This window comes from Xiphophorus hellerii, chromosome 16 (genome assembly GCF_003331165.1).
Source record: "Xiphophorus hellerii strain 12219 chromosome 16, Xiphophorus_hellerii-4.1, whole genome shotgun sequence".
Classification (NCBI taxonomy): domain Eukaryota; kingdom Metazoa; phylum Chordata; class Actinopteri; order Cyprinodontiformes; family Poeciliidae; genus Xiphophorus; species Xiphophorus hellerii.
This window is the reverse complement of record NC_045687.1, coordinates 9,952,389-9,979,741: the sequence shown is the minus strand read 5'-3', so window position 1 is coordinate 9,979,741 and position 27,353 is coordinate 9,952,389. Positions and strand designations below refer to the sequence as shown.

The following is a 27,353-nucleotide window of genomic DNA, read 5'->3' as shown; positions in this document are numbered from 1 at the left end:
CCTGATAACATGTCTAAGACATGCAACATCTTGTGACTAGACAAGCTATTGGCATGTTATACATTTTTTTTCTGTAAAAAATGGAGAATTGCAACCATATTGACTAAAAGATTTGTACATCTGTTGCTTTTAGTTTTTTTGTGTAGCTTATTTGCAGCAGCATTGTCTGAATCAGAAGCAATCTTAGGCTGAAGCCATATATGTGTCATCATCATAGTCAGTAGGCTGTGTGCCTTTGGGAGGGTGAGTCAGACAGCGGGACTCCACAGAACAATGAACTGTGTGAAAGTCTCAATCTTTTTTTAACCCTGTGTGTCCCCCAATCAGACGCCAACACTGCAACCAGCGATGAGAGATGGCTAAAGGAGAAAGAAATTATCTGTGAAAACACGATTTTAGGTGATGTCTTTATGGCATGCATTCAAATGTGAGTAAGCTTTCATAACTACATCCTATCTCTGCCTCCACACCCTAACAAGTACATCAGTTCCTGAAAAGTTGTACAAACCACAGAGTCGGTGGCCTGATGCGAAGAGAGAGAGAGCAAGAGAGTGAGTGAGTGAGAAAGAGAGAGATCCTCTTTTAAAGTTTTACCGTTGCCTGGCAGGTCACCACAACAGAGAGACCAGTCTGACAGTAGAAGAGAAAGGAGAGGCAAAATCAAGAGGGGAAACTAAGAGAAGATGCAGTTTTATACAAAGAGGCATTGCTAATCTGACAGAAGTGGCGTGGAAAGTAGCCACTTTGCTTTTTCATAGACATTAACTTATGCAGTTAGATCTATTTTTTTTTTTCAATTTCCAGATTGTAAGGGTTGAAAATTGTTCAAGTTGGACCAAAGAAGAGAGCATCAGACGATCTGAATGTGGAAATATTCTCAAGTTGTTGTGACTTTTTAAACACTTGTCTGGACATTGCTTTCCTCTTCACCATGAGAGCCACGTGGACTGTTTTGATACTGGGTGAGTCACATCTGGCATTAATTTGGACATGAATGGATTATCATCTGTTTCAAGGGTGTAAAAGATATTACATTGTATTATCGTTTGCCACAAGGAACACTACTGATAAACCAGTGCTGTAACTTTTGTGATTACTTACTTAATTAAACATGAATTTATTAGTCACCTAATAAGGATCTAATTTCAAGTTATCTTCAAATAAGCTCGATTATACTTATTTCATTTATATTTTTTGTTAAATATTCAGCTCTCACTGGAAAATGAAAAGTCCTCTGTCAACTATAAATTTAAATTGGTAACTTTACTTTAGATGTAGCAGTTACGTAACAGCTTCAGTCTCAAAAACACATTTGATAACAATCTTTAACTTGTTCATTTGACTAAAAGTGAATTAAACACTATGACCTCATCTGCCAGTACTCACGTTATTTCTTACCAACCTAACCACAACCACCAGTCAGCTGACCTCAGTGGAAGAACTCTGTTTTTATGCCACTAGCAACAAGAAGCAACACTGACACATTCTGTTTCTCAAAATCCCCTGAATGTTTTTATTAGAACCAGGATTATTGAACAGTGATCTAAGATTTAATCTCCTCTGTAAAAATCCCAACATATTATGTTGTATACTGCAGTGTCATTTGCTCTGTGCTAATCTGAAAGCCAAATATTATATAGTAAAGTTCCCTAATTACAAACTGTAATTTCTTTTAACACTTTTATTTTATTATTAACCATGTAGTTATTTTTATTAACTATCCACTTAGATTGAAAACACTATTAAGAGAAATCTCCTTCAGAAAATATGTTCTGAACAAAAAACTTGTAAAGCAACCAGACATCATCATAAATAATAAACTGATTAAGAATATATTTAACATTTAATTTTAAGGATTATCACTGGCAAAGCCCGTGGACTGACCAGCATAAACATTCTCCCTTCCTGTTTTAAATACTCTGAATCACACCCACATAGCCATTCAGGAAACTACAAAGAACTGACAATGCAGTCAGAACGTTGTATACTGCGTTATTATTCACAAGGCAAAGTACCGTATTCAAAATGCAGTACTCCAGATACTTATGTGAAAATTATCCTGAGATATCTTATAGAAGGAGGCAATACACAGTGAGAAAATCAAGCCAAAAGAATTTGTTTTTTTCAGTGTGTCCATCTCAAAATTCATCATATCTCTAGCTCTCATGTTTTGACTTAATGAATTGTGAAACCTTTCTAAAACACCCTGTATCCTTTAATAAATGTAGTTATCAGTAGCAATAGGTGAAATAGTGAAAATGTGATAGGCTGCAGTAATGAGTGACACTTTGTGCTTGTTTTTCAGCTTTGATCCTTTCTCTTCTCACTGTCCAAACACAAACATCCTGCTCTATGGGGTTCATATCGGTTGAGCAAAACTGTGTTGGTATGTAATAAAACGTAACTTTCTTTAAAGACACATATATGCAACACATGTGCAGGTCCCTATTTACAATGACTTTGTTCTTTATCATGCCTCATCATTTTGAGTTTTATTCTTCGTTTACTAAAATTATTGTTGTTTTTATCATTCTTGTTCTTTCTTCACATCAGTATCAACTTCAGTATTAAGCCAAACATCAGTTCATGCTGTAATAACGTTTCACATTTCTCTTTCCTCGACAAAGATATCAATGAGTGTGAAGAACCTGAATTCTGTGGAAACTATACAAACTGTTTCAACACAAATGGCAGCCACTACTGCCAGTGCAAGGAAGGTTTTAGGTCAAGATTTGTGAATTTTACTGCTACAGACTCTGTCACATGCACAGGTAAATAGTTTTTAATTAGAAATGACAAACAACCAGATTTCATCCATCATTTCCTATAATTGTTATTTTCTTTTCTGTTTCAAAAAAGATATCAATGAATGTTTTGAAAACAAAGACATCTGTGGACCTAATGCCTCTTGTCAAAACACAATGTCCAACTACACCTGCAGCTGTAAAAATGGATTTGCCTCTTCTACTGGAGTGGAAATATTTCATGGCCATGACAACGTCACATGCAGAGGTAACACAATGACTTCCTGCACAGTTGTGTTAGTTTGCTTTCCTTTGCATTCACACTGTGCTCCACATTATTTTGCAAGCGATATTTTCTCAGATATTTTTAATGGTTAATGCAAATGATGGTTAGGGGTGGCCGAATAGTAGGTTCAAGCACCGCAAGCCTCTGTAGGATCCTCCACCTTGAGGTTCCAGAGGCACCAGCAGCTTCAAATAACTGTTTGCTGCTTTGTAAGGGCATTTTTACAGCTGCTCTCTTAATCCGATGAATTTGTCTAATAGAAACCTTCCTCATTATGTCTTTATCTGTACAAACTTTGTTCTGAATCAGCCACAAATCTCTTCACAGTACGATAACGCTTCAGTTTTTGTTAAATATCTAATGTTTTCATACCTTGTCATATAGTGCTACACTATCTGATGATTTTTGTCAGCAGAGACATCTTTGCTCTTTCCCGTATTGCTTGAAACCTGTGACCTGCTTAACAATGTGGAACATCCTTTTTAAGTAGATTTCCTTTAATTGAGGTCACCAGACAAACTAATCAACCCAGCTCTCTGAAATTAATTATAGTGATTCAAAGACCACGGACACACAATACCATCTATAAATTTAATAGCACAACAAAAAATTTCATCTTTATGACATTTAAATCCAATTTGCATAATAATTTGCAACACGGTGTAAGGTGAAAATTTATTTGTGTTCTCAAGTATTTTTACATTCCATCCCCCTTCTCATACAGACAGATATAAAGAGTTATTTTTATTTAATCATTCTTATTTTTGATCATTTCTCTTTTTTCACATGAATATTAATTTCAGTATTAATCCAAACATTATGCTAGTTCATGCTATAATTACTTTTCACATTTTTCTTTTCCTGACAAAGATTTCAATGAATGTGCAGACGACGCTAAAATATGTGGAAAAAATACAAACTGTTTCAACACAGATGGCAGCTACTACTGCCAGTGTAAGGAGGGTTTCAGGTCATCAACAAAAGCTGCGAATTTTACTGCTAAAGACTCTGCTGAATGTAAAAGTAAATAGTTTTTAGGATGAAAGAAAAACCAGTTGTATTATTTTTTCTTTGCATTTCATCTCCAAGTCAATAATTTTTAACATTCCTTCCCTCTGCTAATACAGATACAGATGAATGTAAAAATGAAAATGTTTGTGGTCTGAATGCATCATGTATAAACACACAAGGAAGTTATCACTGCGTCTGCAACGCTGGCTATGCACTGAAATCTGGAAAATCTAGCATTTCTGGGCAGGAGGAGCAATGTGAAGGTGATGAATAGGAAATAATGTGACAAGATTTGCACATTTAAAATCCTTTTATTATATCTTAAAATATTTTAGCTGAATCAACTATTCAAATTATTTTTTTCATCCTTGATTTGTTTCCATTTCAGACATATGTAAGATTGATGACACAATTTGTGGAAATGGATCCTGCCTCCATGAAGCCAGTGGCCATTACTGTGCATGCTCTGCAGGGTTTACTAACTATGACAACAAAATGGGTCGTTGTACTGGTAAGAATAGATTTTGTTTTTTCTGAAAGACCAATACAAACAGGTTTAGGGTTTATACCAAACAAAACACTTTCAAAATGATTTCCAGACAGTAAACTATTGTTTTATTTTCTTAGAGCTTCACTGTGGTGTTCTCAAAGATGTGAACAATCTTACAGAGGTAAATTCACAGCATGAATCTTTTTTCTATTTCAAAATTTGATTTTCCTCTGATGTCTGTTATCAATTACCTTTTGAATGTGATTTTTATTTTTTTGCATTCTTTTAGAAATTTGACATGGTTCAAGATGATTTGAAGCAACTGAGTGAAAGTTGTCTGAAGCTCTCAGGAAGTGAAGATTCAAAGGACCTCAATGGAGAAGACTTGCTAACGGTACAAATTGTTTTTAGAAGCAGCCTTTTAGAGGCAACCCACCATGTCAGATGGTGTACAGCCATCTGTACAGCTATGCTGCCAAAGAAGTCAGTTCTCTGCCTGATTTTGTTTTAACCTTTAAAACATGTTTTTTTTTTCAATCTCTCTCCTCCTTTGACTCTAGGTTCTGCTCTCTATGATCGACCAGCTCCTGTCTGCTGGATCTGTCAAAGACAACAGAAAAATCTCCACATTTCTAGACATGGTGGAACAAGTTTTAAGATTTGTTGGACCTTTAATTAAAACACCAAGAACTAAAATATTCACCAATCACACAGGTGAGCCAGCAATTAATATGACTGCTTTCCAAACTAAATAAAATTGTCAGGATCTGTGTTTTCTGTGTTCATTTAGAGTTTTTTGTGTCCTTGAGTCTCTTCGTTGTCCTGTCCTCCCCTTGATTGTTCCCAGGTGTGTCTCGTTCTGTCATTACCCTCCCATGTATTTAACTCCACCTGTGTTCCTTGTTCCTCGTCGGGTCCTCGTCTATGTCTAGCTTATTAGTCGTCAGTGTGTCCATGTGCCTGCTGCTCGTTGTTTGGACTGTGAATTTCTTAATTAAATTTCATTATTCATCATACCTGGGTCCACTGCGTCTGCCTCACCACCAACACCGAACCACTTCATGACAAAAATTATAAACACGCCTTCTCTTTTGCTATTAATTACATCATTCTGTCTCTTTAAAGTCCATATTTCATGCAATTCATAGTTTTATCTATGGTACAAATTATTTAATACCAATTTTCCACCAGAACTGGAGCTGCTGGTACATACTGGGTCGGCTATACCCCAAGGATTAAAGACTCTGTCGTCTAAACAGGCTAAAGTGGATATCAAGATGGAAGAAGCTGCAGGAAATCCCTCATCTTATCCGGGTAACAACAATGTATATAAATACCACATTTAAAGCACATTAATTTCAAACACTAAACCTGTTTTGTCTTGACATTGAAGGATTTACAACAGTTTCGTTGCTGAGCTATTCAAACCTGGAAGAATCTGCAGGAGGTTTCTTTAGTGGGATGAAAAAGAATGTGAGCCAGAACTTTAAGATAAACTCCAAAGTGGTGACTGTCAGTGTTAGCAATACAGACACAAAACACCTGAACGAACCAGTCAATATAACTTTACATCACCTTAATCATGTAAGAAAAAGCCTATTTGTTTCTTTCTTCTGTAATATTCAATATTTTAAGATAAATGTGAAACTAAAGCATTTATCTGTTTCACAGTCAACTCAAACCGCCCACACCTGTGTGTTTTGGGATTCCTCTAAGGACGGAGGTGCGTGGTCTGATCGCGGCTGCAGCGTGGTGGAGTCCAAACTAAACTACACTGTGTGTTCCTGTAACCACCTGAGCAGCTTCGCTGTGCTCATGGCCCTCTACGACATAGAGGTTCTACTTCCTTTACTTCATAGTTATTCAGAACATAAAGTCGCTCACGTTTGAAAATCCAGTGCTTTAATTTTTCCCATTCTGTCTCCATACAGAGCCCTTTTGAGCTGCAGCTGATCTCCTGGATAGGCCTATCCCTTTCATTAATTTGCCTGTTCTTCTGCATCCTGACCTTCTCAATGATCCGGTCTATCAAAAGCCCAAGAACAACCATCCACTTGCACCTCTGCATCAGCCTCTTTATTGCAACTCTTATCTTTCTCGCAGGCATCTCTCAGACACAGAACAAGGTTAATGCTCTAACAGCTTGTTGTCTTGATAAAAAGTATCTTGAAAGTGTTTGCCTCTAAAAACACATCACAGAATCAAGCATTAAGACATACTACAGCTAAAATGGTACTGAAAGTGCTTACCACTCTATATAGTTGTGTATTAATCCTGTTAGAACATATTATCTCAGCAATTAGCTCTTTCTTATATCTTGAACTCATCTTGAAGTGATGCTTTTCACGTGCTTCATCTCTACTCATTAGGTTGGCTGTGCAGTAGTTGCAGGGATGCTGCACTTCTTCTACCTGGCCGCATTCTGCTGGATGTGTCTGGAGGGAATCCAGCTCTTCAGGATGGTGGTCCTGGTCTTCAACACCAACTTTAAAACCAGCTACATGATGGCAGGGGGCTACGGAGTTCCTGCTGCAATTGTTGCTGTCACTGCATTGATCAATAGAGATGTATACGGGACTAAGAAATAGTGAGATTTTAATATTCCATCAACTAATATGAATCTCTTTTTTATTTTTGTCTAATTTTGTAACCATTTTCAAATTCGGAAAAAGTTAACCTGTTCAATCTGTTCAATAAAATGTCAACTTACATTTCAGTTGCTGGCTAAACTTGGATTCGATTTGGAGTTTCTATGGCCCTGCCTGTGTCATCATTACTGTAAGTTTTTACCAAGAATTTATTTATTATTTACTTTAAAATTTATATGGGTACCAACTTTATTTCTTAAAATTACTTAAATTTTTTCTCATCATCCAGGTAAACGTTTTCTTCTTCCTTGTCACTGTGTGGAAGTTGGCACAGAAGTTTTCAAGTTTAAACCCTGACCTGGACAGCTTGAATAAAATCAAGTAAGTTATGACGCATGTTAGCCACATTTTTTCTGTAAAAGAACCTCATTTTTACCTATGTGCATTTGTTGCCTCCTGCAGGGCATTCACCATTACTGCAGTGGCTCAGCTCTGTGTACTCGGCATCATGTGGATCTTTGGGTGTTTCCAGTTTGAAAAGGACACAATAGCAATGTCTTATCTGTTCACCTTTTTTGGCAGCCTTCAAGGTGTCATGCTCTTTGTCATGCACTGTCTATTTTCCAAACAGGTCAGTCATGCCTTTTGCTAAAGTAAACAAACATCACACTTCAGGTTTTCTACATTATCAGGGATCAAAGCTCAATCTGTTTTCTGATTTTAGGTGAGGGAGGAGTATGAAAACATTCTTTCTCAACTACGTGCACCTCGGAAGAGAGCATATTCCGAGTTCAACTACTCAAGCAAAGCTAATGTAAGCAGAGATTTAAAATTTTATTCAATAGAAGGAATACAGTTACTGCTCATTAATGCACCGAGACTGAAGTTAAACTATGTCTTTAAAATGTGTTCAACATACAGTTAATACTAATAGAAATATTTACATACAGTGTATTAAAAAAAAACTTTTTTTACTCTTTATCCTCACTGCTTGAAATTAAATCAGAATAAATATTTTCTGTTGCTTTAAGTCCAGAATTATTCATTCTGGTTTAAAATAAGATGTGAGGTGAAGCATAGTGTTTGTTCTTGTTGTTTCTGAGACAGCAAAGCTTTCCTCATAAATGTAATATGCTTTTAATTCTCTCATTGTTTGCATTTTCATCTTCAGGCGTCCAGAAGTACCCAGGACACGGGAGAGTCTCACATTTAACTGAGCGATATCTCTGGGAGATCTCAGAACGTCCATTTTTAAAAATGAGCTCTCTGAGACATGTGCAGTGAAGTTTGGGGCCCCTCAGGGTGGTTGGCCCGTTGCTATTTTAACTTTGTCTTCTGCCTCCTGAAGCTCTTCTGCGCTGATTTAGCCTAACAATTAACTGTTATGTTGACAATGTGCCTTTCTCATTTGGAAACGGTGCAGATTTGTCTGAAGTACAGCCCCATCGATCGGTAATTAGGCATTGCTTATCAAAATAATTTCCTGCTTCTTAACAGTGACAAGACAGATTTAATGGTCATCAGACCCCAAGAGACATCACTGGACATTTTTGCAAACATGTTCCTCAGTAGGTTTTTAAAGCTAAGTTAAAAAATCACTTGTTCACTTGGTCATATGTGATTTCATTTTATATGTATTGTTTTTGCTGCTTTTCTTGGAATTGTATTGTTTTTTTAACTCCTTGTGATAGTTCAGCACTTTGAATGGCTTTATAAATAAAGTTATTATTATTGCTTTTAATAGCTTTGGATTAAAGTCCAGTAAAAATATGGATATTAAAGCTTTGAACATGGCTTGTTTTGGCAACTCAGACTGTCCATAATTTCATGGCAATACTTTTTTTAACAGTATTTTTGTAACTTGATAAATTATGTAATTTATTTAGGAAATGTACATACAAAAACAGTATTTTTATATGAAAAATTATGTGTTCTTTTGCTCAAAATTACACGTTTGTAGAACTTAATCAGGCACGTCTACTAATGTAAGTTGCTTCATTCAGGTACTTATTTCAATCAGCAAGGACAATCCAAAATATACTTATATTGCAAGCTCTTCTTTTAAATCTTTGAGCTTGAGAAATACAAATGAAATCCAAAACACAAACACAGATTTATCATGTGAATTTTTGCCTGTATATAAGTCGCTGGGAAATTTAGCCTGTATTAGTGTTTGGCTCCAACGCTGCTGCATTTATTGCATCTGAATACATCGAACAGAGTTGTTTATTCAGTGAGTTCATATGCTATTTGTCTTGAAACTGATCTAAGATAAGTTCAGTTGTTATGGTCCTCTGAAATGGTAGCACCGCTGTAACACATGGTTTTAGAGCACATTGCATATTTTACACTGATGCTGTTTATTTCTTGTTTACATCTCTTTCTCTGTGTGAATTCTTAAAATATGTATTTTAAATGTCATTTTTTAGATTTGCAAAAATAAATGTAATCATATATATAACATTGCTGATGATTTCGAAGGCATTTCTTGAGGTGGGTTGAAAAGTATACAGGAAATGGGAGACTTTCTCCTATTCCTTCCTGTTTATGTAAGATCAGCATCATGATGGTTCATAGAAAAACTCAAAGGTTTAGACAGAGACAAGCAATTAAATCATACAGGATTACTACATTTAGAAATTTAGTTTGCATTAAAGGTCAGGGCTGAATCTGGTTTCTATTGATCTTATTATTTTACAAAGACATTGTTAGGGCTACATTTTATCATTGTATTATATGAGGGTTTTATCAATGACATCACATTTGTTTATGAGACATGTATACTACATGCTTTCAGGAAAGAAAAAAAAAACATCTTATTGTAACAGAGCAAAAGATTGTAACCAATATCTGCTTCTTACTACGAGTGTTGAACCATTTAGCAAGCAGTTAATCAATCGGAAAATAACTGAGAGCAAGCTGAGATCCACTCTGCTCCATAAGATTATCAGAAGAGATCAATAGATGGAAGGAATGCTTTTAGCAGAGAAGGAGGATGGAAAATCCAGATCCAGAAGGTTGTGATAAAACGGCTCTCTACAGAGAGGGAGAGAGAAAGTAGGAACATGCAAAAAAGAAACTGTTGGAGAGAAAAGGGAGGGGACAAGAGAAAATGAGAGGGAAGTAATGATAACTCACTTAGCAAACAAGGCAACGCTGCTGATAAGGAACATATTCATCTGTTTCCTCCATAAACAAACCAAGATTCATCCATTGCTATCTCTGGGTAAGTTTCGTTCATATTTTATTCGTTTTTGTACTTGTAAATAACATATTTATAAATAACGTTCCTGTTTTCATAGATAGCAGTCAAGATAGTTATGAAGCAAAAGCACAAGGAAATAACAGGTTTCTGCATGTCTCTAGAGGTAATGCTGGGAAAGCTGCCCCACCACTATGAACAGATGACACCAGAAACTGGGCAGAAATTCAAAATTCTTGGTTATGTTGATGTGTAAACATTATATTTCAGATTTTAAAAGATTCTCATATGCTATAACAGAGCAATATGTATTTTTGCTTCAAAACTGTATCGATAATGTTTTATGGATTATTTAGTACTGCATTCAAAATTATAATATTGATTTTGGAAAGAAGTATTTAATATCCACTGTTTATGTAAACAATTTCTAAAGAATCTTTTTATATCAGTGAGCAAATTGTGTCTATAAATTTCCTTGACTTCCATTTAATTTAAAGCTTAGTTACATACTAAAATGCCTTTATTTAGGCAACAGTTGACAAATGTAAAATTATACAAATCTTTGTGACATTGAACGTGTTGATTTGTGTTTTCCTTTGACATATAGTGGAGTGAAAATAGAGGTGAAACATTTTAATACAAGGAAAATAGTTCATTCAGATTCCCCCTTCATTTAAATTCAATAAATTTCAGTAATTAAAACAAAGGGCATTACAAAGGTGACAAAAATGTTTTGAAATGATGGAAATGAACAAAAGTAGAATTGAAGAAGGTTGTGATAAAACGGCTCTCTACAGAGAGGGAGAGAGAAAGTAGGAACATGCAAAAAATAACAATTTTTTGCATGTTCCTACTTACTTTTAAATAACAGAAAGACTAACAGTAAAATTGCATATGGATGAGAAAGCTAATGAAAACGAAGCCACTACAGGAGTGACTAATTTTTCTGTTTATTTTAAAATACAATATCATTATTTAATAGTCTGCCAATGTGATGTTTTGAAGTAATTTAAACTAGAATCCTTGAGGAATAAAATCTTTAGTTTTATTACTGTTAACTTCTAGGTGAGTTTTTTTTTTTCATAATTCCAATTACTTTTGTATTTTTCTGTAGATCACACTGACAATGACGACACCAAGTGTACCAATAAATGTATCTTTTCCTAATGTGTCCGCTACCAACACCACTTCCACTTCTGTCCCTAAACCTAATGGTTTGGGGATGTCTTTATTCACCATGCTATTTGGAGCCATCTCCAACCTCACTGCTCTGGGAATACTGGCTCGGTCCCGTGGCCGATTCCGCCGTCAATCAAAAAAATCATTTCTGCTACTAACAGTGGCTTTACTTGTGGCTGACCTGTTGGGTCATGTGATTTTAGGTGCATTTGCACTGCATGTGCATTTGAACCAGGGGGTCTTACAGACTGGAGAACCCTTCTGTAATGTCTTTGGAGCAAGTATGGTGTTTTTTGGTTTGTGTTCTTTGTTTTTTGGTTTTGCAATGGCAGTGGAACGCTGTGTGGCAATCACGCAGCCATTTTTTCATGTTTCTATGGTTACAGCTGCTCATGCAAAGTCAGTGGTGCTATTTTTGTCAACCTTTGCACTAGTCCTGGCTCTGTCACCATTTTTTTCAACAGGAAGTTATATTCTCCAGTTTCCCAAAACATGGTGTTTCTTGCCGATTCATGGGTCTGCTGACACAACCCTAGTTTTGGTCTTCTCCTCTCTGGGTCTCTTTGCTCTGTTTTTTTCCCTGTTCTGCAACATTGTCAGTGGACTGGCACTGCTGCATGCAAGAATAAAGTCAAGAAATGGAAATACGACACCTTCAGGTAGCAGTGATCGACGTGCATCAACAGCATCGTCTGCTTCCTTGTTTTGCACACTGGATGTGGAGATGATGGTGCAACTCGCAGCCGTCACTGTGGTGTCTTGTGTCTGCTGGGGCCCCTTTCTGGTGTGTACATCTCTTCCTTTTACTCCCCTGAGATATTTACTGTAAAGAGTTGCACACATTTCAGATGTTAGATGTTAGAGTCAGTTAGAAGATTGCTTAAATCTTTCTGTCTTTATCTTTCTTCTGTCTTATAGATCCACATTTTCATGAAGCAGTTTAAGATGCATACTGAACCAGATCTGCTCGTTTTAATTGGCTTGCGCATGGCTGCCTGGAATCAGATTTTAGACCCCTGGGTTTATATCTTACTTCGAAGGAAAATGCTGACAAGACTTTGCTGTGGTCGCTACTATCAAGGCATACCAACATCCAGCAACTCCCTGTTAGAAAGCCGCAGAAATACAATTAATCTTCAATGACCCTCATCCCCTGACCTCTTTCATTTTGGACTGGCATCTTAAGTTATTTGCTTTGTTTTCACCCTGATTCAGATTTTTTTTTGTAAGTTAATATATAAATGTTATTGTTATTTTTCAGCATAGCTTAAAAGTTCATAGTTTGCATACCAAGGGCCTGCGCAGTGTGGAGTGAATAAGGGATGGGAGACAACCCAAGCGACATTTCACAACATTTTAGTTAGTAGTCTGGACCGGTGTTCTCATGATTTGTCCTACATTCAGTAGCAGCGTCCTGCAAATCTGGTGGTCGGGGCAGATTTTATCCAATCAGAACAGAGACATGTTTGACAGGCTTCGGGTTTAGCCAATCGGTGAGCTCCTGAACAAAACTCACACCCCCTAGTGGGCGGTGCTTAAATGGCAGCAGCTCTCTCCAATATGGAGTACAGAAAATAACCTGATTCACTCCACATCTTATACTTTTCTCTTGGGTCTTTATTATCTCAGGGTTAATTATTATTATTTATAGCTTATTCGCAGATGCCAGCCCGCTATAATCTCTTACCCGTATTTTTGAGCTGTAACTTGAATTTAGCAAACTCCTCAGTACTTGACAGCCGCCGCGCTAACAACGACAAACCGCTACAAACACTTCAAAACTCCTGATTTCCAGCGAAACGCAGCGTTGTGAGCTGTTTTCAGCGCTCTTAGCGGCGGAAGGACAAAGTCTGAAAGCTTCCGTCAGAGCAACAAAGTGAGCCGAGTTACTGGGTGAAAGGTGACGTCGCGGCAGGATATTTGACTCATAGGTAAGTTGTCTACAAATTTGAAGTTGTTTCCAATGAGTGCCTGTTTTCTCTGGCGTGGCTCCAGGTATCGGTTGCCACTTAAGTACAACTTGGATACTTCTGTTGTTGTAACTATAGTGTTAATGCAAAACATGCCCTAAAATTTAGTTAGTTATTTTTTGTCTAATAATAAGTAAGACAAGGTTTTCTGGGTGTACTTGACTGTACCAGCCTGCGCTGCAGTACTTCAGGCCTTTAAGAGGAACCCATGCAGGCTTCAGTTTAAGCCACGTATTGTGTAAATCCCATCTTTCTTTCTTTTTTTTTCTTCTTTCTCTCCGTGACAAGAATGCACAATGCAGCGAGTGTGTCAGCCTCTCTGGGTTCTTTGGGACTGCTGCGTCTGGTTGGGGTGTCCTGGTCCTGGAGTCTGGCAGCAGGCCTAGGAGTATATCTAGGCACCAAAAGCTGGAAATACTTCTACATTGCAGCACGTACTGCAAAGAGAGACCTCAAGTAAGTTAAATGCGTCCAAATTAAGTTGTGATGTTTCTGGAAGTGGATCTACAGTGCACTCAAATATTCCCTCTTCTTCTTCCCTCATTTGAATCAGTGGCCTCTATGTGCTGCTGAGGGTGAAGCTGGCTTTGTGGCGCTACATGCGCAATGGAAGCAGTATTCTTTCCATCTTCGCCCAGACTGTGAAACGACACCCAAATAAACCGGCACTGATCTATGAAGCCACAGGGGAAACGTGGACCTTCACCCAGCTGGATGAGATCTCTAATGCTGTAGCTCATTGGGCAAGAGGTCAAGGATGGGTCTCTGGGGATGTGGTGGCCCTCTTCTTGGAAAGCAGGCCGTTACATGTGGCATTGTGGCTTGGCTTGGCAAAAATTGGGGTGGAAGCTGCTCTTATTAACTTCAGCCTCCGCTGTGATCCTCTTCTGCACTGCATTGGGGTATCAGGGTCACGGGCCATAGTGTTCGGAGCCGAGCTGGCTGATGGTAAGTATGATTAATGTCACCATCTGTATAATGTGTATTACTCTGAAGGATTTCATAAACCTTGAACAGCACATTTCTTATAGTAGGTGTGATATCAACAGTTTTCAAAAGAGTACTATGCCTGAATAGTTCATTTTCTTTCAAACAGTTATAAAAAGACAGCTTAAATGTAACCAGTATGATTTTAAAGAGTATTATGTTTCTCTTTCAACCTACGTTAAAAGCTGGGACTCCCAAAACACACCAGAATGGATGGACTATTTTACAAAGATATTCTTTGATATTATTGCCTTGTTTTCCATATGTTAAAACAAACTTTTGGTAAATTATCTGTAATTTTTGCAGGTCAGCAAAACAATTATATTTCTATTTGTGGAATAAAAAGTGACATTAACAATGATAACGATTGATTTTAAAATTCATTAAGACAAACTATGCTTGTTGCCTGTTGGGCAGTGTGTGCAGAGACATTTTATAAAAGCGAGAATAGTTTTAAACCTAAACTTGATGGACATCATTTTATTCTTCTTCAAATGTATACACTTAAACAGCTTTGCACAGGTTATATCAATATGTTGCTGGTATTTTTACTTGTGCTTCTTGGTGTTTTACAATATTCAAGGTCAATACATGCTCTGCACGAACAGAGAAGTTAGTTATTTTGTTAAAATTCCACAAGAACAAAGCTTTTGTCAGCAAGGACATTTCGTACTTCACAAGAACTCGCGTAAAGGACTCCCTCAAAGTCTTCATGAATCTCTTCCACAGCCACTTTATATTTCTCTGACTCCACACAAGAAAACAGTTTTGCCCAAAATGTGAATAGGCTGATAGAATGACCAAATTAGGATTTCGGGAGCGGAATGATGTAATTTCATTCTTACAACTCTGGGAGAGACAACACCTTTCTCTACACTTACAGAAAATGGATTGTCTTTTATGTGAATGGTGTTTAAATATAAATATTTGAAAGTAAAGATCATTAGTTATTCATGTTTATTTTAATTAGTTCTTTCAGCGTCTATAAAAGAGATTCTGTTGTAGAAACTGAACTGTTAGCTTAAGATGTATTTTGATAATTATTTTTCAGTACAGAAAATATAAATATTTATATTTTTTGTCCCTTTTTTGAAGCTCTAGTTGCAATAATCATCATATTCAGCCTAAGGGTGATATTGGCTACAGATTGAAATTATGTAATAAAACAGATCAGAAAACATTCTGCCTTGAAATAAAACCAGAGTTTACCCATATAATTATTTACCAGTAAGATTGTAGTTTAATGCTGTGATTAAAAGCTATTTTAGGGTTTAATGAAAGGTAGAATTTTTGTGGGCCATTAAAGCATATGCTCATGTATGAAATTAGTAGTTTTTGGAATGCATGTAATTCAAACAGTGTTAGTTCTTAACCCTCAACAATGAGTCCTGAGTATGTTGTTTATAATAAATGCATAGCAAATTATGTTTATATATATTTCACATGATCATATCAAGTTCTCAAAACTGAAGCCGAAGGGTAAATGAAAAGCTGCACTTGAGGGGATGTAGAGTACCGTAATCACTTAAATGTGTATTTTCCAAATTGTATCAAAAGGAAAACACACAGGCTCACTGATGGTTGGCACATATACACTGGGTGGTTACATATTTTATTTTATACAGTTAGCTTTTAACTGTATAAAATTTTAAAACCTCTAGGGTGATTCTATTGTTCACCGTTAGAAAATTAAACCTGAAGTATGAAGATGACTTGTGTTCTAGCATGTCTGAACCTGCTGTGCGTGTTAACATTGCCTTGAGAATTCCATTCATGCATCCTTAAGTTAGATTGCATGCCTTTTTGTTTGTTTTGCAAACTTTCCATCTTTGTTTTAATTTAGCTGTAGAAAAACAACCATTCAAAGCAGTTTTGGAGCAGTTTCAGACTTGAACTAAAAATTAACCCTACAGTGCCTAGCTTGACCTACCTGGATTTCACACATTATTTGTATAATTTATGATGGATTTTTATGGTAATATGTTAATTATATTATTATTCAAACTTATGTATGCCTGAAAAAAACATAAAATCACCAAAAGTGTTTCTAAGAATTTATTTTTTTATTTTGCAGAATATATTAATCTAGTAACGGAACAGTCCTGACAACATGGCAGTGTTTGTTTGTTTGATTTACTTGCTTATATCTTATAATACTTAATTCTCTCGAGGGTTTTCATCAGATTCAATGTCAGGGCTACCAGTCAGTAGATGCAGATGTCTCTATTGTTTGGTCTTTGGCACTGGTACCACACACTTTCCCCATCTTCAGGCTCAGGTTGAACATAGATCCCATGATGCCACACAGTTGATCTGCACAGCACCTCTGGAGTCAGTGCTACCCAGACCTGCAGCCTTGATCTTTTGCAGCTTGTTTGTCACCTGAAGTGTAGAAACAAGTTGGAGGTGGAGGAGAGCGGTTGTGGGATGGAGTCCTTTGAAGTGAGGAGAGTGGATGGTGTCTAAAAGCTGAAAAGTATGAAGTCCTGAGAATAGAAACAGACAGTTGACACAGAGGGTGGAGGTGACAGCTCGGGGACTGGTGGGTGACTGACCAGACTTGTTAAAAAACTGGTTCCGGTCACTCACCTACCCTATGTCTCATACGGCCTGGGGCCTTTATTTGTGGCCAGTGTCATCTTTTTTTTTGTGGGCTCTAGTGTCCCTTATATGAAAGTAGGCTGACGGGAAAGGGGGAAGAAAAAGAGGGAAGACATGCGGCAAATATCGCTGGGTCCGGGAATCGAACCCACGACTGTCTCCAAACTCAAGGCCTCCAAACGTGGGTCGCGCTATCCCCTACGCCACCACAGCACGCCCGGCCAGTGTCATCATTTATCATTTTAAGAGGCACAGCTGTGGGTTGCCTTAAATATGGGCCTGTTTTGCCATATCCTGCAGAGGAAAGAGGGGTTGTTACACTGAAGCTTGCAATAGCATGTTTCTTCCTGGTTGGCACTGGCTTTGGTTCCCTTTTCAAAGAGTTATACATTAATGAATGTGTTATCATTGTGTCAACAGTTGGACAATATACATTATCTAAAACTGAACAAGCTGAACTTTAAAATGTCAAACACCTCTCATATATTTGTTATATGGAAACTATTTCTAAAAAGGTTGGGCAGCCATCTTGGAATCTTAAATAAAACATGCACAGGGCATCTGTAAATCTTGAATCCTCCACTAGAGGACAGAAAGCAAGTATATCATTTAAAAGAGCAGTGTTTTTTTTTTAAGGAATGAATTAACTTTGTTACAGAGATCTCTGAAATGTGTATCAAATATGATTCATATTGCATTAAATTTACTGGATGTTCTCATACAGTTGAGATATCTTCTGTTGACTTCTCGCATCTTTTCCTTTATGATCAGCCATGTTGGAGATCAATTCATCCATCAGCCAGTCCATGGTGCGCTTTTGTACAGGGGACCTCAGCGTAGAACGTCTGACGGCTCTGAACGCTCAACCTCTGGACCCAGTTTTAGCCACTGCATCAAGACACCCGCCTTCACCTTGTGTTCCCCCAAAAGGCATGAATGGTTAGTAGGGATCAACCCAAGTTATTTCTGTTTTTATGGCCAACATTACCAATTTCTCTAGTGTAAGAAATCTTCTCAGTAAACTTTCTTGGTGAAAGAATCATAATACTCTTTATGGTTAATCAATTACCAGTACTTGCAGTACTTATTGCATTTGCATCTGAGATCAAGGGTTTTGATTGGACATGTGAAAACATTGGCATTGTGCAAAATCTCTTGCCAGCTTTAGCCTCCATCTTTTGATCTGCAAAATGGAGGCTTTGCTTTTGGGTTGATGCCCTCATTTTAAATCAGAATACATTAATCTCTGGGATGCAAAAGCTGTGTGCTTCCTGAACGATATGACCACTGCACATGTCTGTAGTGTTTGTACTTTTTTAGAATTTTAGTAGATGAATATAGCACCACAGGCATCTGGAGTTTGTATCCCAAGATGGAGACCCCCAATACTCTTCCTGATATCCTCCTGACTTTTTTAGAATGTGTTTCCCCCTGGCTATAACTGTATATGCACCTGCACTTATATTACATCTGATTACATAAGCATAGAATGTCTGCAGGTTTCTTCTTTCACCCATGTGAACTCCTCCTGAATGACTGAAGCTTCTATGTGGTAAAAACATCTGAAGTTAAATTTTGAGTCCACTTTTAAATAAAAACATGCAGTTGAAGGATTTTTTTTAACCTTATGTAATAGTTTTTTTTTCTGAAAACAAAATAAAAAGAAAGATTCCAAAAAGAAAACCCATGCAACACCATACTAGACAAGTCTATGCATTAAGAGGTGAGAGGTTGTCCTAAGCAGCCTTTAGCCATTTATAGAAAGGACTTTCTGCACTTCATGCAGATTGAGAGTAAAATAAGATGTGTAGATATCCTTTGGGTCATGCCTTATTTGTTTGAGCTGTGAAAATGTGACTCTGCTAATGGACCAATTATAGTTTTATCTGATCAAACCTACTCTGTTCGCTTGTTTTTTGTTGGCTTGTTTTTTCTTATTTTAGGTATGAGTTTGCCGCATTTATTCGAAGTCAGTGAAACAAATAAATTATTTAATTAATATTAATTATTGGTTGCAAAATTAGCGTTGATCATATACTTCTGCCGAATGACATTTGAATATTGTTTCAGTTCAGGTTTTGTGTATGCAGTTTTGAAAGTTGAGACCTGAGCGCTGTTTGTACTTTTCACAGATAATTTAATCCAAAATTCTGAACATGAGCTACTCTGAGGCAGCTATATAGGGGGCACTATATTTAGTGTTTTTAAGCCAAGCAAAATGAGAACATCTAGTTCAGATTTAAATTTTGCAGAGCAATAATGTACACAGCATGACCCCAGCAACACTGTCAAATCCCATAATTTGCGATTTCAAACCAATGATAATGTCTTTTAATGCATTCAAATGGTGAATTTAACTTTGATAAACTGTTATGACCAAAAAGCACAGTGGATATCTTCATTTTCACTCTCTTTGATGTTAAATTTAAATGCCTTAAAAATGTTTTAGAACACCAGCATGCAAGTGTCTTTTGTTGTTTTCTTTAGTTTTTAGTATGGATTAAATTGGAGAGATAAGCAAGAAGAGACCAAAAGAAAAAAAACAAACGCAAAGAAATCATGTTCACGAACTTTGACATTGATGAGCCCATGTTTGAAAAACCAGTTTCTTTTGTGTTTGTTTTACAGTCAAATGCCTAGATTTAATTTCCCTCAGATGTTAATTAAATTATATTGATGTTGAAAATAGAAATAAATGTCATAAATTTGGTTGTAATTTAGAAATTTTATCTGTAATGTTGCATTATCTTCTCCAGACCGCCTGTTTTATATTTACACCTCTGGAACCACAGGACTCCCCAAAGCTGCTATTGTGGTCCACAGTCGGTATGTTTTAACGACCTACTGCTCACCACAAATCCTTGCAGTTAAGAGTTTTTTTTACTGTTCCTGTACTGTGAATGAGAACATCTGAAAATCTATTTTGTCTGTATTTATTTTTCTATAATAGCTACTACAGAATAGCTGCCTTTGGGTACTTTGCCTTTCGCATGCATCCTGATGATGTCATCTATGACTGCCTGCCCCTGTATCACTCTGCAGGTAAGTGATGCTCACCTTCTGTATTTAAGTAATCCACATTCAGATCAATTGTTGAATTTTGTTACTTAAAGACTTTCTGTTGGTGTCAGGTAACATCATCGGCATTGGTCAGTGTCTTATCCATGGTCTCACTGTGGTAGTGAAAAGGAAATTCTCTGCCAGTCGCTTCTGGGAAGATTGCATTAAGTACAACTGCACTGTAAGAGCTACAGTTTGAGCAATATTCAAACATACCACATTTTAATGGGTAATTAACTAAAATAAGAGAACTTTTGATTACTTTCCCTCACAGGTGGTACAGTATATTGGGGAAATCTGCCGGTACCTCCTGTCACAGCCGGTCCGGCCATCCGAGAAGGGCCACAGAGTTCGCCTGGCAGTGGGGAATGGACTTCGCCCCAGTGTGTGGGAAGCCTTCACAGAGCGATTTGGGGTGGGGCAGATCGGGGAGTTTTATGGAGCAACTGAGTGCAACTGCAGCATTGCCAACATGGATGGCAAGGTTGGCAATCACTATGTTGTCTCTTTCCGCATAAAATTTTAATTGGATAGGGGTTGGATACTTTAGCTGAGTATGTTCTGCCAGGTGGGAGCCTGTGGATTTAACAGTCGCATTCTGCCCAACGTGTACCCCATCCGGCTGGTGAAGGTTAATGAGGAAACCATGGAGCTTATTCGGGACAGCCGTGGTCTCTGTGTCCCTTGCAGCCCTGGTAATAAAATGCTTTAATGCTGTCACAAGTTTGTCTAATACAGTTTGAGTCTTTTCTTCTGTACTGAATCTACACAATTAAAATCCTCCATGCTTTACAGGGGAACCAGGGCTTCTGGTAGGTCGTATAAACCAGAAGGATCCATTACGGCGCTTTGACGGCTATGCCAACCAGGATGCTACAAAGAAGAAGATTGTTCAAAATGTCTTCAGGAAAAATGATTCTGCATATTTATCAGGTTAGCACTTTATGTCGTCTAAAAGCAAAACTTCTTTTTTTGTCAGCACACAGTGTGATGTGACCAGTTAGCTATTCACAAACATTGTGTCGTGTTTTTAGTTGCAGCTAATTAGCTTTTCACTTACTCCAGGAGACGTACTGATGATGGATGAACTGGGCTACATGTATTTCCGTGACCGGAGTGGGGACACCTTCCGCTGGCGAGGAGAAAATGTCTCCACCACTGAGGTGGAGGGCATACTCAGCAATGTTCTGGATCAAACTGATGTGGCTGTGTACGGCGTAGCAGTGCCAGGTGAACTGAAGGATCTTTTCGTATTGCAACCACTTCCTGGTCTTTCCCCATTAGTCTTATTGCTGTCAATTTTGTGTTAGGTGTGGAAGGTAAAGCAGGCATGGCTGCCATCGCAGATGCTACAGGGAAGTTTGACTGCGATAGTTTCTTGCAGAAGATTCAGCGATCACTTCCTACTTATGCCCGCCCAGTGTTCCTGCGAATCTCCCCACAGGTAGACACCACAGGTAAAATAACCCAGCATTTTCTCTCTGTAAAAAAAAAAAATAATCGCTGACAATTCCTTGTTAATGAAATATTATATATCCAAACATGCATGTATAGGTACATTTAAAATCCAAAAGACCAGACTCCAGAGGGAGGGATTTGACCCACGGCTGACAACTGACCAGATCTACTTTTTGAACAGTCGAGCTGCCCGTTACGTTCCAGTGGACGAGGAGCTTTACAACTCCATAGTGGAGGGAAGAATGTCTCTATGACGTGTGTGGCCATAGCAGTGCTGTCCAAGTGCCTCAGTCAGACAGGTTAATCAGGTGCCAGAGGAAAACACATTGAGGAGTGCATGCAGCAATGTCTGGATCATTCAGTTTTGGTGCAACACAGTTTTGGCTGTTCAGTTTTCAGGAAACGGAGTTAAGAGGACTATTTACATCGAGTACTGTTACACATGAGTTTAAACACTGTATAAGTAACACACGATGACATATTGTGGGGGTATTTGTTCTTTAACAGGTCCTTTTTAATCACAAAATGAACATTTCAAATCGCCTTTGAGGAGCGTCGTACATAGAATAGATTTTTTTCTCAGCTAATTTGAAGGACGATACATGTTAAATTAATGATGTTAGAATATAACTTCTAGTATTAAGTGAAACTTTGTTATAGGGTATTTACCCATCTAGGAAATGCTAAATGCTGCTAGGTTGTACTGTGTAGGTTTACCTATGTTACTCTGGCTTGTTTTTAATGAGGTTGAAAAACCTGATTTTAACAGGCAGTATGGATGCCTACAAGTTCAAAACCATACTAACCTTAACATAACCATAACATCTATCGTGATTTTTATTTTTTTTTATGTAATGAATTACTAAACCTGATTTCCAGATATGAACAACACTGTTGAACCACCGAACAACACAGATTTTTTATTATAGAATGTGCCTTTTATTAAACTTTAGATCTATTTCACATTTTATGCTTTTAACAAAAAGTATTTTAAATAAATTATCAGCAGAGAAGCTAAGTGGCACATTTTGACTGTTTTTATATAACAAATCTGGGTGATATTACATAAGGGTTGAGGTTTGTGAGGTGCAACCCCAAATTCTTTGTTTTGCTGTAACGCTAATAAACTATTTCAAAGTGTTTGCTTCATTCAATTTAATCTGTTTACAATTTATTTTGTAACCATATTTGCAAAAAGAAAAGAGAATTTTTACATTTCTTCCAGCTCTGTTAGTGCTCCGTTGACAACGTTATCATTTCCGGCAGAATTTTCAGTGGATGCTCTTTGCAAGCTGTACAAAAATAAGGAAAGGCTTTTGGTGTGATGATATTTGTGAAAGTGTAGAGGGGCGTTCTCTCCTTCGGGTCATAAAATGTCACCTTTCCTCTGTCCATGTCCAAAACCATTCTTATCACGTCTGGCTTCTTAGACATGTTGAGTGGCTCCCAGGGCGCGGTGCAGGCTTTGTGCTCTCCGTTCCGATATCTTATAGTCCAGAATCCCTCTGCAGGTGTCAGCACGTGTTTGCCCTTCCTGTTGATCGACTCACTGGCTATCCCTAACACCCAGTAGGTGTTGCCGTTCACCTCCACGTCCCAGCTGTGGCGTCCAGTGAAGTAGCCCTCAGCAGCAAGCATCTCTGCGCTGATATCGAAGCGCTCTGGGTTGTCTGGAAGCTTGAAGATCTGGGTAGAGTTCTGCACAACTGTGAGATCCTCAGAGAGGATGAAACAGCTTGCTGCGGTATTGGGATCCAGAATCACTGGAGCTTGAATGAAAAAGTAGAGTTACTGATGTAATGAAGAAAGCCTGTTGAATTTGCTGCAATATTCTGCATTAGACTTACTATATTTGACAATTTTTTTCATCTTCTCCCACACTTTATATTTTAGAGAGCCCAAGTGCTTGGCCACATCAATTAGGGCTCCAGACAACATGTGTGGACCAGGAGACTTTTTCCAGGTTCTGAAAAGAGATTGCAAAAGTAAACATTTGGGAGTTCTTTCTGTAAAGTTATCTTTAAAACAAGTTTAACAATGCATACTTTTAAAAACAAACCTTTTGATTGTCTCCTTGTAATTCTGTGAAAAAATGCAATATAAATATAAGTTTCTAATTGACATGCACAAGAATGCACATTCAGTTCTGCTTGAAATGGGCTTAATATAAATGCTTGACCTTCAGAAATGGGATATCTTGACTATTCATTTCCTGTTCCGCTGCTTTGATAATGTTAGAGAGCGATGCTACTTCATTGCTCATCTCCTCAATCTTTTCACTTATCATGAGATTCTTCTGATCCTCCTCAGCCTTTAAATCCAAAAGTCTAGCGGTCTCCTGCTCTTTAAGAAACTTGTGAAGAGCCTCAAATTCCTCTTTGATCTGTGCTTCAGTGTGTTTAGCTTGGTTCTGCAAGGGGACATGCTCAAATGGTTATTTCGAACATCTTCTGAAAGCATCCCTGAAACTGACCATACCTTCACGTGTTCAGCCATTTCCTCACACGCTACTGTCGCATTCTTGTAGAGCTGTAGCTTCTCTTTCAAGGGCAGAAGAGCGCTCTTCAGCTCCTCCTGAAATGTCAGTGACAGGGCATCAACTCTTTTACAAGGTCAGTCTGGCAGGTGGCCAAGCTGTCAGCACAGTGTGCGGCTTTCAGCTGCCACATACCTTTCCATAGCACCATTCCATCTAAATGGAAAGCTTAACAATACAGTAGCATGAAAGACAAAGAACTATGGAAGATCCATTGAACGGGTCACGTCAGCAAAACAGGTCATGCACAGACTAAAGATATTTTATAGTATTGGAAAAACAAAAACACAACATATTTAGCGTGTTGGATGTTTAGTTGCCTTCAGGGAAAAAGGCAAGGACAGGATATGAATGAATGTAGCGTCACTTAAACCTTGTGGGAGTCAAGTTTCAGATCCTTCTGGACCTGAATAGAAACAGGATACCAAATATATAATTCTATTATTAGAATAGTAATATACTCTCTATTAGAATATCAGGAATACAAAAAAGTTGGAAAACCAACAATGTGCAACACATTTTCCCAGCAATTTAGTATTCACTAAATAAAATTAAAAGTGTAAAATATTTAAAGTTTATTCATTTATTCATGGTGGTTAATACCAGTGTCTTTTCCTATAATATGCCTTGGCTGCATTTAATATTCAAATACTAAGCAACAAAGATTTTGTCATTTATCTTAGCTGCAATAACTGGTCTAAAACTGGTTAATAGGTTATACTTAGACTCAACACTTACGTGAAGTGCTGCTGTCTGCTCTTGTGAAGCAATGCTTTGACCAGCCTTGTGACATTAATATGCCTACCTTACAGTCATGAGCGCCTTCTGCAATGGCATAGAGTCTGTGCCCCTTGTGTGCAGCTGCTTTGCCACAAAGACCACAGATTGGTTCCAGATCCTCCAAGCAGAAGAGTGTGAGGTTTTCCCCGTGCTCTTTACAAGTTTTTGGGTCATTCCTGCTTCTGTCGTCTTTGAAGGACACACAGGCCCTCTCTAGCACAGTGTTTACCACAATTTGATCCATTGAAGAGCGACGCCAGCACAGAGGGCAGCAGTGGGAGTCCTTACGGTCTTGTGTGTCCCAGCTGTCTTGCAGACAGGCCTTACAAAATCTGTGTCTGCAGGTGAGGACCACTGGCTTACACAGGATATGTCCACAAATTGGACAGGAAAGGTCATCTTCAGAACGAGCATGTCTGGTGGCCATTCTTTCCCCCAGCACTTTGATTGTAAAGCAGGCTCTAATGCCCCTCCCACATCAAGCTACCTCATCTTAACCTCAGAAATAACTGTTAATACTTCAGATCTCAAATACATGTCAAGTGTAATGCTACACGGAGCGCTGCCCTTTCTCAAATAAACACCTCTCTAAAGTAAAAACCCTTCTCTTTATGTTTAAATGATTGTACCAACTGATAACTGCAAATATTATTAAGTGGAGCACCACAGAAATAAATATATATATATATGGTGCTGGAATATTTGCCCACACTATAGTTCTTGAATTGCATTCATGCTATGTTGACCCTTTGGTTATTTAGAAGGTTGTTAAGTGAACCAGTGGTTGTAATGAAAGAAGCAAAACAATCAAATCTAGAGTATGAAGGAGGTTATAAATAGCAAAGAGAAGCTGTCTCTGGAAGATTTTATTCCTGGCCATTTGAATTTGGGATATTCTACTTAATTGTGGATGGGGTATTGATTTAAACTATCACAAGTTTAATATGTGAAAAACTTAATTAATTAAAAGGTAAAAGACACACAGCAACATCCTAAAGTTTAATTTGTTAATCTCAAAAGCATTTAACAGCAACCTGACCTTCTGTGCCTTGTAACCCAGTATTTGGTTGGCCAAATTAGCTTACTGCAATGCTGCACAAAAATAGGTTGTGCCGATGGTGCAAAAGCTCAGGGAACACTCTCCTGCCATAGGAAAACACTATTAAGATGTGTTAAACACTATTAACTGGATTGTTTGGGTTAAAACATCATGTTTGCCATAGGAAAACACTATTAAGATGTTTTCCTATGGCAAACATGATTGAACAGTCTGAATTGTTCATCTCAGACTGAAACAATTCAGTCTGAGATGCCTGAAGTGGGGCAAATTGAAAAAAGTGTGTTTTAAAGACCTGATTTTTAATGAGTACGTTTGGAAATCCAACAAATTACAAAGGTAAGGATCGCCTTGGACACATTTACATGTGACCTGTTGCTGGCCTGTGTATATAGACTGGGAATATTCAATTATGTGTAAATCTAAAAGTAACGCTTTAAAGAAAGAAAGGATTCACCTACCTTATGGTTCCTGAAGGCCTCCCTTATGGGAAACACTGTATGGTTCATATGCTGGCCAGATCTGCTGCAAACACAGCAGACCGGCTCCAAATCAGCAACACAGAATAGTAGCATCCTCTCACCGTGTGCCTTGCATGAATTATATGGAAGTCCAAGGCTATCTTTAAAGCAGAGGGGGCACTCTTTTACACAAAGCTGTGTCCAAAACTGTTCCAAACAAAAATTACAAAAACTACTACCACAGCCAATGCAGCTCAGAACCACAGGAGCCAGGAAGGTTTCTCCACACACCGCGCAGCAAGACCCATCCACATCCTGACAAGCCGTGTCAGCCTCCATCTGTGAAGGTTGGTGCAGCAGTCATGGATCTCTAATAAAGCAGGAAGATCTATTTTCTTTTTAGCTTGTACTTCAGGGTTCAATTTAGTCTTGCTCCAGAGAAGAGGGGGAGAGTGAGTCAACCACTCTGGTTTCACTATAAATTACCATTGACATGTAAGGAAATATTTTAGCAGCAAATCCACCATCGGCTCAGAACAAGTTGGAAAAATGACAAATACTTTTTTTTTAAAGAAAATTAATCATAAGGTCCACAGTTTTGTAGTTTTAAATTAGCTAAACACTATTTTTATGACTACACAGTGTATTTTATGGGTTAACTCAGTCCATAATAAAAGAGAGAGGTCACCAAGGGATCAAAGTATCCTTACTTCTTCCTTGATTGACATTGATGTGTGGTCTGTGATTGCCACTTTTTCCATCTATAAACAATCAGCACGTCTTTTACATGTTTATTTTTAGTATTTTAAATAAAACTCAAAGTTCAGCGACACAATTTGTGTAATGAATGGGGATAATCTTTTAAACATTTTATTTTCTGTTGGATTTGAAGTAACTATATCAGGGATCCTGCAGCACGTTTGGTCTTGTGTATTTACTTGTG

The 27,353-nt window shown here is 37.8% G+C and overlaps 4 protein-coding genes and 1 long non-coding RNA gene across 6 annotated transcripts; 3 read left to right on the top strand and 2 right to left on the bottom strand.

Annotated features, from left to right (window-relative positions):
- Positions 1-516: 516 nt before the first annotated feature.
- On the top strand, positions 517-9,580 carry LOC116736114 (adhesion G protein-coupled receptor E1-like). The gene is made up of 19 exons (XM_032588390.1): positions 517-962; positions 2,306-2,386; positions 2,628-2,771; positions 2,860-3,012; positions 4,158-4,304; positions 4,430-4,552; positions 4,669-4,712; positions 4,821-4,925; positions 5,092-5,245; positions 5,723-5,845; positions 5,925-6,115; positions 6,203-6,367; positions 6,463-6,657; positions 6,901-7,118; positions 7,249-7,309; positions 7,409-7,500; positions 7,582-7,750; positions 7,844-7,933; positions 8,291-9,580. The coding sequence occupies exons 1-19, from the start codon at positions 932-934 to the stop codon at positions 8,330-8,332; spliced, it is 2,328 nt and encodes a 775-aa protein (XP_032444281.1). The 5' UTR covers positions 517-931; the 3' UTR covers positions 8,333-9,580.
- Positions 9,407-12,410, bottom strand: LOC116736134 (uncharacterized). Its single transcript, XR_004342492.1, has 2 exons — positions 12,154-12,410; positions 9,407-10,198 (listed from the first exon to the last, which is right to left on the bottom strand). It is a non-coding gene; the product is annotated as an uncharacterized LOC116736134 (long non-coding RNA).
- ptger1c (prostaglandin E receptor 1c (subtype EP1)) lies at positions 10,212-12,868 on the top strand. Its single transcript, XM_032588411.1, has 3 exons — positions 10,212-10,345; positions 11,436-12,284; positions 12,419-12,868. The coding sequence occupies exons 2-3, from the start codon at positions 11,448-11,450 to the stop codon at positions 12,641-12,643; spliced, it is 1,062 nt and encodes a 353-aa protein (XP_032444302.1). The 5' UTR covers positions 10,212-10,345; positions 11,436-11,447; the 3' UTR covers positions 12,644-12,868.
- Positions 12,869-13,030: 162 nt separating this feature from the next.
- Positions 13,031-22,716, top strand: slc27a1a (solute carrier family 27 member 1a). The gene is made up of 13 exons (XM_032588391.1): positions 13,031-13,431; positions 13,759-13,926; positions 14,024-14,418; positions 17,830-17,997; positions 19,815-19,884; positions 20,009-20,100; positions 20,190-20,299; positions 20,393-20,602; positions 20,687-20,813; positions 20,914-21,051; positions 21,184-21,348; positions 21,429-21,575; positions 21,673-22,716. Exons 2-13 carry the CDS (start codon positions 13,760-13,762, stop codon positions 21,828-21,830), a joined length of 1,947 nt encoding a protein of 648 aa, XP_032444282.1. The 5' UTR covers positions 13,031-13,431; position 13,759; the 3' UTR covers positions 21,831-22,716.
- trim35-13 (tripartite motif containing 35-13) lies at positions 22,717-26,816 on the bottom strand. 2 transcript variants are annotated; one of them, XM_032588403.1, is made up of 6 exons: positions 26,411-26,816; positions 24,055-24,150; positions 23,756-23,986; positions 23,636-23,658; positions 23,424-23,542; positions 22,717-23,345 (listed from the first exon to the last, which is right to left on the bottom strand). In XM_032588403.1, the coding sequence occupies exons 1-6, from the start codon at positions 26,747-26,749 to the stop codon at positions 22,807-22,809; spliced, it is 1,347 nt and encodes a 448-aa protein (XP_032444294.1). In that variant the 5' UTR covers positions 26,750-26,816; the 3' UTR covers positions 22,717-22,806. The 2 variants fall into 2 exon arrangements, with proteins under 2 accessions (XP_032444294.1, XP_032444293.1); XM_032588402.1 differs by lacking the exon at positions 26,411-26,816 and adding an exon at positions 24,918-26,404.
- Positions 26,817-27,353: the final 537 nt, after the last annotated feature.

Bases quoted from the DNA above. Each gene is read 5' to 3' on its own strand.
- ptger1c (XM_032588411.1), top strand. From the start codon at position 11,448: ATGACGACACCAAGTGTACCAATAAATGTATCTTTTCCTAATGTGTCC. The intron at 12,285-12,418 runs GTGTGTACATCT...TCTGTCTTATAG, and splicing joins TCTGCTGGGGCCCCTTTCTG to ATCCACATTTTCATGAAGCA.
- trim35-13 (XM_032588402.1), bottom strand. From the start codon at position 25,319: ATGGCCACCAGACATGCTCGTTCTGAAGATGACCTTTCCTGTCCAATT. The intron at 23,659-23,755 runs GTCAAGCATTTA...ATTTTTTCACAG, and splicing joins AAGATATCCCATTTCTGAAG to AATTACAAGGAGACAATCAA. The intron at 23,543-23,635 runs GTTTGTTTTTAA...ATCTCTTTTCAG, and splicing joins TACAAGGAGACAATCAAAAG to AACCTGGAAAAAGTCTCCTG.
- slc27a1a (XM_032588391.1), top strand. From the start codon at position 13,760: ATGCACAATGCAGCGAGTGTGTCAGCCTCTCTGGGTTCTTTGGGACTG. The intron at 14,419-17,829 runs GTAAGTATGATT...CTTTATGATCAG, and splicing joins CGGAGCCGAGCTGGCTGATG to CCATGTTGGAGATCAATTCA. The intron at 20,603-20,686 runs GTTGGCAATCAC...ATGTTCTGCCAG, and splicing joins TTGCCAACATGGATGGCAAG to GTGGGAGCCTGTGGATTTAA.
- LOC116736114 (XM_032588390.1), top strand. From the start codon at position 932: ATGAGAGCCACGTGGACTGTTTTGATACTGG. The intron at 7,501-7,581 runs GTAAGTTATGAC...TGCCTCCTGCAG, and splicing joins GACAGCTTGAATAAAATCAA to GGCATTCACCATTACTGCAG. The intron at 7,751-7,843 runs GTCAGTCATGCC...TTCTGATTTTAG, and splicing joins ACTGTCTATTTTCCAAACAG to GTGAGGGAGGAGTATGAAAA.